The sequence below is a fragment of the Scyliorhinus torazame genome, unplaced genomic scaffold (genome assembly GCF_047496885.1).
Source record: "Scyliorhinus torazame isolate Kashiwa2021f unplaced genomic scaffold, sScyTor2.1 scaffold_1360, whole genome shotgun sequence".
Lineage (NCBI taxonomy): Eukaryota > Metazoa > Chordata > Chondrichthyes > Carcharhiniformes > Scyliorhinidae > Scyliorhinus > Scyliorhinus torazame.
The window spans coordinates 43,165-52,851 of NW_027309087.1; the positions used below are offsets into that span (position 1 = coordinate 43,165).

A 9,687-nucleotide genomic window follows, 5' to 3' on the forward strand; every position below is an offset into this window, starting at 1 on the left:
TCCCCAACGCAGCGACACTCGCTGGCTCCCACCTGGTCGGTGAGGCTCTTACGGAATAAAAGACTCTCAACGAGCCACTGAAGGATCTTTAAATATTGAACACGTTCTTTACACCAGACTTGCTTCATTATAATTAATTTTATATGACACGAGGAGGCCAGAGCTAAGTGGTCTGCACCTTAATTACAGCATCGGTGTTGTCTCGAAGGTGATAAAGCCTCTTCTGGTAATCACTCCGCTGTCTGTAACCTCTCCAGTGTGACTGAAAGATAAAACATAGCCAAATATTACTTCCTTCACAGCTATCATTCATCATAAGAGTGTGAATTTTAAGCTCGCTTAGCTCAAACTTCGGAAATTTTAATATATGGCAGCAAGAGGAAGGATATGTATTGTGAAGTAATTATTCCATGAAGCTGAATGCAGTGGCACCGGACTGTTTATTGCCAATGAATTACAGGAACATGTTGGTACACTGATGCACAGCTGCTGTTGCAACGCTATGTGTCTTAAGGGACAGGCTGTTATTCCAAGAGTGGACTCATCTATTAACTCAAAATGACAAGAACACTTTTCATGTGTCAGTGCTTGCTCCAGGATGAGTGTACAGAAGGAGGCTATTCAACATCCTGGGCGTTCCATAGATCAGAAACTGAACTGGACCCAGCCATATAAATACTGCGGTTACCAGAGCAGGTCAGAGGCTGGGAATCCTGCGGAGAGAAACTCACCTCCTGACTCCCCACAAAGCCTGTCCACCATCTACAAGGACACAAGTCAGGAGTGCGATGGGAGACTCTCCACTTCCTGGCTGAGCACGGCTCCCAACAACACTCGAGAAGCTCAACACCATCCAGGACAAAGCAGCCCCGCTCGATCAACACGCTAACAACCGACATTCACTCCCCCCCCTCCCCCCCCCGATGCACAGCGGCAGCCGTGTGCACCGTCTACAAGACGCACCGCGGCCACTCGCCGAGGATCTTTCCAAAGCACCTTCCAAACCCGCCACCTCTACCATCTAGAAGGACGAGAGGGCAGCAGACACATGGGGAACACCCCCACCTGCAAGTTCCCCTCCGAGCCGCTCGCCATCCCGACTCGGGAATATATCGGCCGTTCCTTCACTGTCGCTGGGGTCAAAATCCTCAAAGACCCCACCTAACAGCACAGTGAAAACACCTTCACCGCATGGACTGCAACAGTTTAAGAAAAAGGTCCACCACCATCTCCAGGGGCAATTAATGCTAGTCTCATCAGTGATGCTGACATGTCAAGAATAACGTCTGCCTGAAGTGGTTCACAGGGCAACCTGGAAATGCCGTTGCCATTGGAAGGTCTCAGAAAGAACATAGCCAGATAAAAGGCCTCTGCTAGTAAGAGGTCCTATTTGGTGACTGTCATGGGAGGGTACCTTTAAGACATGGATGTTTAAGCAATGTACCTTTAAGAAAACAGTGATGTCAGAGAGTGGGTGGAGCGGAGGTCGGGTCAGTCATTTTGCAGTTTAGTTTTGCAGTTTGAAAAGAGCTTGGGGAGTGTCTGTGTTTTGCAGTGAGCTGGATCTCTGCCATGAAAGACTATCTCTGGATCATTTGGGTGATTTATACTCATAATTGTAAAGCCTTTAACCTGATGTGATTCTGTTTAAAGGTGTCAAGTCTATTGGAAGATTGAACAAACATTTTGAGGAATTGAAATGAAAAATGAAATGAAATGAATGAATTATTTACTGTTGCAATATTTTCTGAGTTATCTTTGAAGTAAGGGGTGTTAAGAGATCCAATGTTTATTTAAGATGTTAATCATAGATCATCATAGAATGTACAGTGCAGAAGGAGGCCATTCGGCCCATCGAGTCTGCACCAGCTCTTGGAAAGAGCACCCCACCCAAGGTTAACACCTCCACCCTATCCCCATAGCCTAGTAACCCCACCCAACACGAAGGGCAATTTTGGACGCTAAGGCCAATTTAACATGGCCAATCCACCTAACCTGCACATCTTTGGACTGTGGGAGGAAACCGGAGCACCCGGAAAAAACCCACGCACACACGGGGAGGATGTGCAGACTCCGCACAGACAGTGACCCAAGCCGGATTCGAACCTGGGACCCTGGAGCTGTGAAGCAATTGTGCTATCCACAATGCTACCGTGCTGCCCTGTTAAGTTGAGTTCATGGAATAAATAGTGTTTTGTGTTTAAAAATCCACGTGTCCATAATTGTAATCCCACACCTAGGGAACAAGCCGTGTGCTCGGGAAAGCAACAAATCCATTAAAGGGAGAGGTTGGTTGAACTCCATGATACATTTTGGGGTTCTGAAAACGCCTCGCCCATAACATGACCATTTGTGCTATTCACTGGCAAACACATCAGTTTGTGCTGGATTAGACTCCAGGTCAATGCGTCAAACCACTTTGCCATCAACATCAAGTCACTATTTCTCTACCCTCTGCTACCTTGGGTGTTAGCCGTGGCTGGGTGGGACAGCATGGATGTAGCGGTGCATCATTGAGAGTTTCACCAGCAAGGAAAAGGTTAACAACTGTTGAGGTGCTCAGAGCAGTGTTTGTCACGTGGAAACTGGATGGGTGCGATACTTGCTAAATTACATCCATGCTTGTTAATTGCAGTGATGCTGCTGAATTGAACAGAATGGTCAATCACAGCAAACTGTGGAGATCAACCACAGCGGGACAGGAAGAGGTCCTTTCGTGGCCCACAGCGGGACGGGAAGAGGTCCTTTCGTGGCCCACAGCGGGACGGGAAGAGGTCCTTTCGTGGCTAAGCCAGTAGACGGCAACTTGGGAATATGTGAGCCAACCAACAGCTGATCATGCAGCTATCTAACCAATCAACTGTCAGAGAGGATTGTGCACGAGCTCTAATTACAAATTGTATTGTGTTCATAAATCCTGGAAAGTCACACAAACTAGCACTCAAGAAAGAAGGCGGAAGATACGCTTTGATGGGGAGCGTTAGAGAGAACTACTTAGAAGAGCAGGAGAGTCCTTCCCAATATTTTATCGTTCAGCCAACAACACTACAAATAGTTATCTCATTGGCGTTTGTGCTAACTTGTTGTGCACAACTTGACTGCCACATGTCCAACGTGGGGGCAAATTAAACGTAACATTCAAAGGAGAACCTGGACAAGCACTCAAAAGGGTGTGGGGGAAACATGCAGGGGGGGGGGGTCAATCGAATAGCTCTTGCAAAGATCCGGCACTAACACAGTGGACCTTTTTTTCCAACTTGCCGTTCTTATTTTGATCCACGGATGATCAATGGACACGTGACTTTAAGGGTAAGCTGAAGAATCCGGAAGTTTAAGGAGAGGTCACTGGCTGGTTTTAAACAGGGAGCTGCAGACCTTTAGGCACCAGCGCGAGAGATGGGTTGGGACTCGGTTCCGATGGATTGACCGGTGGTGAATGAATTGGCCCAAAAGGCCGTGCTCTGCCTGGTAACGGGTGGTGATTGGATCTTATCCCACTGGTAAGCTTTTTAAAGTCCCATGGTTTCAGTTTTGCTTCTGGCAGTAGAGAAAAGACCCAGCTAACTCTCTCCGGAACGCTGCGGTGAGTGCTATCTCTCTCTCTCCAGAAATCCTGTGGGGGCTGTAATCCTGAAGATACAGATGCCCCGAATACAAGCCACAAACTGAAAACAAGGGCTGAAGAGAAGCCGGATGACTCCTCGGGAACGTTGCGAGTACTGCATCTCTAAACCACAGAGAGGCTGGAATGAATGGATCTGCAGAGAATCCAAATTGTGACAGGCTGCAAACCAAAGACTTTAATCTGCAAGCTTGCCGTGAGGAAAATCTGCTAAAAAAAACATCTGAAACAAAGACTTTCCTTTCACTTACGTTCTTTACCCCTTTCCCACCGCTCGGTGTTTATCTATCTTGTGTGCATGTGTAGAAGGTGGGGACAAGTTAAACTAGTATGAGTTAGTAGTTAACCAGTTGTATTTGCTGCATAGTTTGTTATTGCTTTTGGTATAAATAAGCAGTCATTGTACTTAAACTTACAAACCTGGTGACTGTAATTAGGCAGCCAAGGGCCAAAGACTTTGATCATTTTCACTGGTGTTGTGACTCTGGAGCCTGTGGGGCTGGACTTGACCGCACGTTGCCCAGGGTATCGTGACAACATGTCTATTGCCCGCATGGGAATGGGTTGCGGTTTTACGTTCATTCCATTTAACCCCGATTCCTGTGCCCAAAGTGAAACAGGGCAGGGGGGATCTAAAGGGGAACTCATGGCGCATGCCTGACCCACGGTTACCCACTGCGATCAACTCGCTCTGCAGCAAATGGCACTCCAATCATGGGGAAGTGGGGGGGGGGGGGGTAAGAGAGACCGGGCGCACTGTACCTGGATCTTAACGATGGCTGGCAATTGTTTCTGGAGGAAGTGTTTGCGAGCACTCAGATCTGTCCGGACAAGAAACCCCCTCATGTGGGCCTGGAGCCTGGTGATCAGGCTCTCGTTAGTCTCCCAGAGTCTCTCTCGATTGTAAACAGCCGTCACTCCGCTAACAGTGACCTGATGGGAAATAAAGAGATCAATAGTCGGTGCCTGCAGGATGCACAAGATCCCTTGCCGTTCCAATGCCATTCAGAGCCCCCCCCCCCCCCCCCCCCACCCCCCCGAGAGTTTTCTACATCCATAGGAGGCCATTCAGTTACCAGATGTCTATCCCACGTGGATGATCCGCATCGTCAATCAATCTGAATCCCCCCCCCCAATGTAATCTCCGATTTGGAATTTTTAATTGAACGCCAGATGGAAACAGCTCATTGGGGAGGAGGGAGGGACTTCCACATCATCCTGAACAACCTGGCTCGAATTTTCAAGTCCTGCCCCCTTGTTCTGCCGCCCCCACACCATAGGAAATAGCTCATCCCGATTAGATCACCCCATCACCTTCTACACTCGAGCGAATATAACCCTCATCTGTGCGACTGCTCCTCGGAATCTAAAAAAATGAATTTAGAGTACCCAATTCATCCCCCCCCCAATTAAGGGGCAATGTAGTGCGGCCAATCCACCGACTCTGCACAGCTTTGGGTTGTGGGGGGGGGGGGCGAAAACGACCCACGGAGACACGAGGAGAATGTGCAAACTCCATTCGGACGGTGACCCAGGGCTGGGATCGAACTCGGGTCCTCGGCGCCGTGAGGCTGCAGTGCTAACCACTGCGCTGCTGCTCTCTGCCCTCGGAATTTAACCCCTTCAGCCCTGGAGAATCTGCACTGCCTCTCCCAACCCCCGAGGGCCAATATATCCTTTCTGAAGTTCGGTGGCCCAAAACGGAACCCAGATACTCCCAGTGGAATTAACTCAGTACAGCTGGAACATCACTTCCACACCCCAATTTGTATCCCAGACCCCTCGAGGTAGAGGCCGATATTTCAGTCCCAGTTGGATTAATTAAAATTAAAGTTGGACTTCCGGGTGCGGCGATGACCAGCTAAGTCGCACGTTTCGGCAGCTCCCGTTGGAACAGACTTTTGGGCTCTTGATAGGAGCCCCAACGGCAATTTAAACGGCCAAAAACACTGTGCGGTAAACCAGAAGGGAATCCCCCCGGACACGCATGGATAAGAGAGAGGATAGCGGCCGGATTGCGGAGGATCCTCTGGAGCAGCGGCAAGGAAGGGAAGCTCAAAGCAAGATGGCGTCGGAGGGCGGCCGTTTGTTATGGGGCCCGGACCAACAAGAGTTCCTGCGGTGCTGTGTGGAAGAGCTGAAAAAGGAGTTGAAGAAGGAGCTGTTGGCCCCGATATTACAGGCGATTGAAGGGCTAAAGGAGGAGCAGAGGACCCAAGGGCTGGAGTTTCGGGTCGTGAAGGCAAAGGCTGCTGAAAATGAAGATGAAATACAGGGCCTGGTGGTGAAGGCAGAGATGCACGAGGCACAGCACAAAAGGTGTGTGGAGAGGTTGGAAGTACTGGAGAATAATTCGAGGAGGAAGAATTTAAGAGTTTTGGGTCTTCCCGAAGGCGCGGACGTCGGGACATATGTGAGCACGATGCTTCACTCGCTAATGGGATCGGAGGCCCCGACAGGCCCTTTGGAGGTGGAGGGAGCTTATCGAGTTTTGGCGCGAAGACCGAAGAAATACCTCGAGCTATAGTGGTGAGGTTTCTCCGCTACAATGACAGAGAGACGGTCCTCAGATGGGCCAAGAAAACTCGGAGCTGTAGGTGGGAGAACGCGGTGATCCGCGTATACCAGGATTGGAGTGCGGAGGTGGAGAGAAGGAGGGCAAGTTTTAATCAGGCTAAGGCGGTGCTTCACAAAAAGATCCAGTTTGGAATGTTGCAACCGGTGAGATTGTGGGTCACACACCAAGGGAAGCACCACTACTTTGAGACGGCAGAAGAGGCGTGGACATTCATTGTGGACGAGAAGCTGGAATAGTCTGGCGAGAGAAAGAACTTTTGGGACAAAGTGGTGGGGTGATTATGTGGGGCGAGGAAGGGGAAGGGAGAGGATTTTTCAATTTGTTAATTTGGCGATCCTGCAACTTTTCTCTCTTCCCCATGTTGGGGGGGGGGGGGGGGGGAGCAAGAGGAACTGTGGGCGCCGGCCATTAGGGGTGGGGCCGAACGGGAAAGGCGGGCTTTGTTCCCTATGGTATGGTAATTATGGCGGGAACAGGGAGGCAGGAAGGAGGGGGCCTCGCACAGTGGGGGCCAAGGACAAGGGGGGAAGCCGAGGTCAGCCAGAGTTCGCTGAATTCTGGGAGCAACATGGGGGTGCAACTACGCTAGAGGGGGATCTAGCGGAGGGGGGGTGGGTTAACTGGGTTGCTGCTGCTAAGGAGAAGGGGGAGCAGTTATGGGATGGGGTGGTCAGGGCAGGAGGGCGCCGTCGGGGGGATACACGGGTACGTGGGAACCGGGTGAGGAGCTGGGTTAAAAAAGGGGATGGCTAACCGACAAGGGGGGGGGGGGGTAAAGAGCCCCCCAACCCGGCTGATCACGTGGAACGTGAGAGGGCTGAATGGGCCGATTAAAAGGGCACGGGTACTCGCACACCTAAAGAAATTAAAGGCAGATGTGGTTATGTTGCAGGAGACGCACCTGAAACTGATAGACCAGGTCAGACTACGTAAAGGATGGGTGGGGCAGGTGTTTCATCCGGGTTTAGATGTGAAGAACAGGGGGGTGGCTATCTTAGTGGGGAAACGGGTACTGTTCGAGGCAAAGACCATAGTGGTGGATAGTGGGGGTAGATATGTGATGGTGAGTGGCAGATTGCAAGGGGAGGCGATGGTTCTGGTGAACGTATACGCCCCGAACTGGGATGATGCAAATTTTATGAGGCGTATGTTGGGACGTATCCCGGAGACCTGGAGGCGGGAAAGTTGGTAATGGGGGGAGACTTCAATACAGTGCTTGATCCAGGGCTAGTCCGGTCGAGGTCCAGGACCGGGAGGAGGCCGGCAGCGGCCAGGGTGCTCAAGGACTTCATGGAGCAGATGGGAGGGGGTAGACCCCTGGAGATTTAGTAGGCCTAGGAGTAAGGAGTTCTAATTTTTCTCCCATGTTCACAAAGTATACTCACGGATAGACTTTGTTGTCTTGGGAAGGGCACTGATTCCGAAGGTGACAGGGACGGAGTATACGGCCATAGCCATCTCGGGCCACGCTCCACATTGGGTAGATCTGGAGGTAGGAGAGGAAAAAGAAAAGCACCCACTCTGGAGAATGGATATGGGCTTATTGGCGGATGAGGGGGTATGTCTAAGGGTGAGGGGGTGCATCGAAAGGTACTTGGAGCTTAATGACAATGGAGAGGTTCAGGTGGAAGTGGTCTGGGAGGCGTTGAAGGCGGTGGTTAGAGGGGAACTGATATCCATAAAGGCACATAAAGGGAAGCAAGAGGGTAAAGAAAGGGAGCGATTGCTGAAAGAACTTTTGAGGGTGGACAGGCAATATGCGGAGGCACCGGAGGAGGGACTGTACAGGGAAAGACAAAGGCTACATGTGGAATTTGACCTGCTGACCACAGGCAAGGCAGAGGCACAGTGGAGGAGGGCACAGGGGGGACAGTATGAGTACGGAGAGAAGGTGAGTCAGCTACTGGCCAATTGAGGAAGAGGGGAGCGGCGAGGGAGATTGGTGGGGTGAGAGATGAGGAGGGAGAGATGGAACGGGGAGCGGAGAGAGTGAACGGGGTGTTCAAGGCATTTTATGAGAGGTTATATAAGGCTCAGCCCCCGGAAGGGAAGGAGGGAATGAGGTGTTTCTTGGATCAGCTGGAATTCCCTAAGGTGGAGGAGCAGGAGAGGGTGGGACTGGGAGCACAGATTGAGATGGAGGAGGTGGTAAAAGGGATTGGGAGCATGCAGGCGGGGAAGGCCCCGGGACCGGATGGATTCCCGGTGGAATTTTATAGGAAGTATATGGCCCCGCTTTTGACGAGAACCTTTAATGAGGCCAGGGAAAGGGGGCAGCTGCCCCCGACTATGTCGGAGGCAACGATATCGCTCCTTTTGAAGAAGGAAAAAGATCCGCTGCAGTGTGGGTCCTACAGGCCCATTTCCCTTTTAAATGTAGATGCTAAGCTCCTGGCCAAGGTGATGGTGACGAGGATAGAGGACTGTGTCCCGGGGGTGGTCCACGAGGATCAAACTGGGTTCGTTAAGGGGAGACAGCTGAACACGAACATACGGAGGCTGCTCGGGGTGATGATGATGCCCCCACCAGAGGGGGAGGCGGAGATAGTGGTGGCGATGGACGCCGAGAAAGCATTCGACAGAATGGAGTGGGATTATCTGTGGGAGGTGCTGAGATTTGGTTTTGGAGAAGGGTATATCGGATGGGTACAGCTGCTGTATGGGGCCCCGGTGGCGAGCGTGGTCACGAACAGGCAGAGGTCTGATTACTTCCGTCTTCATAGAGGGACGAGGCAGGGGTGTCCCCTGTCTCCGTTATTGTTTGCATTGGCGATTGAGCCCCTGGCCATAGCACTGAGGGGCTCCAGGAAATGGAGGGGAGTACTCAGGGGAGGAGAAGAACACCGGGTATCCTTGTATGCAGATGATTTATTGCTGTATGTTGCGGACCCAGTGGAGGGGATGCCTGAGATAATGCAGACACTCGGAGTTTGGGGAATTTTCGGGATACAAATTGAATATGGGTAAGAGTGAGCTGTTTGTGGTGCATCCGGGGGAGCAGAGCAGGGGAATAGATGACTTACCGCTGAGGAAGGTAACAAGAGATTTCCGGTACTTAGGGATTCAGATAGCCAGGAGTTGGGGAACCTTACATAGGCTTAATTTAACAAGATTGGTGGAACAGATGAGGAGGATTTTAAGAGATGGGACATGGTGTCCGTCACTGGTGGGTAGGGTGCAGGCGGTCAAAATGGTAGTCCTCCCGAGATTCCTCTTTGTGTTTCAGTGCCTTCCGGTGATGGTCACGAAGGCTTTTTTCAAGAGAATTGAGAAAAGTGTCATGAGTTTTGTGTGGGCCGGGAAGTCCCCGAGAGTGAGGAGGGGGTTCTTGCAGCGTAGCAGGGAGAGGGGGGCTGGCACTATCAAGCCTAAGTGAATACTACTGGGCCGCTAATATCTCAATGGTGTGTAAGTGGATGGGAGAAGGGGAGGGAGCGGCGTGGAAGAGATTGGAGATGACGTCCTGCAAGGGAACCAGCCTACAAGC

General features: G+C 51.2%; 1 protein-coding gene across 1 annotated transcript in view; it reads right to left on the reverse strand.

Annotated features, from left to right (window-relative positions):
- Positions 1 to 4,627, reverse strand: part of LOC140407234 (ras GTPase-activating-like protein IQGAP1) — a gene marked incomplete at its 3' end in the record, with an annotated part of 46,538 nt that extends 41,911 nt beyond the window's left edge. Inside the window, exons 1-2 of the mRNA XM_072494875.1 lie at positions 4,385 to 4,627; positions 179 to 262 (exon numbers count right to left, since the gene is read on the reverse strand). Of these exons, the coding sequence (XP_072350976.1) occupies positions 179 to 262; positions 4,385 to 4,627 (327 nt within the window). The remainder of the gene's footprint in view (positions 1 to 178; positions 263 to 4,384) is intronic.
- Between the last annotated feature and the right edge of the window lie 5,060 nt (positions 4,628 to 9,687).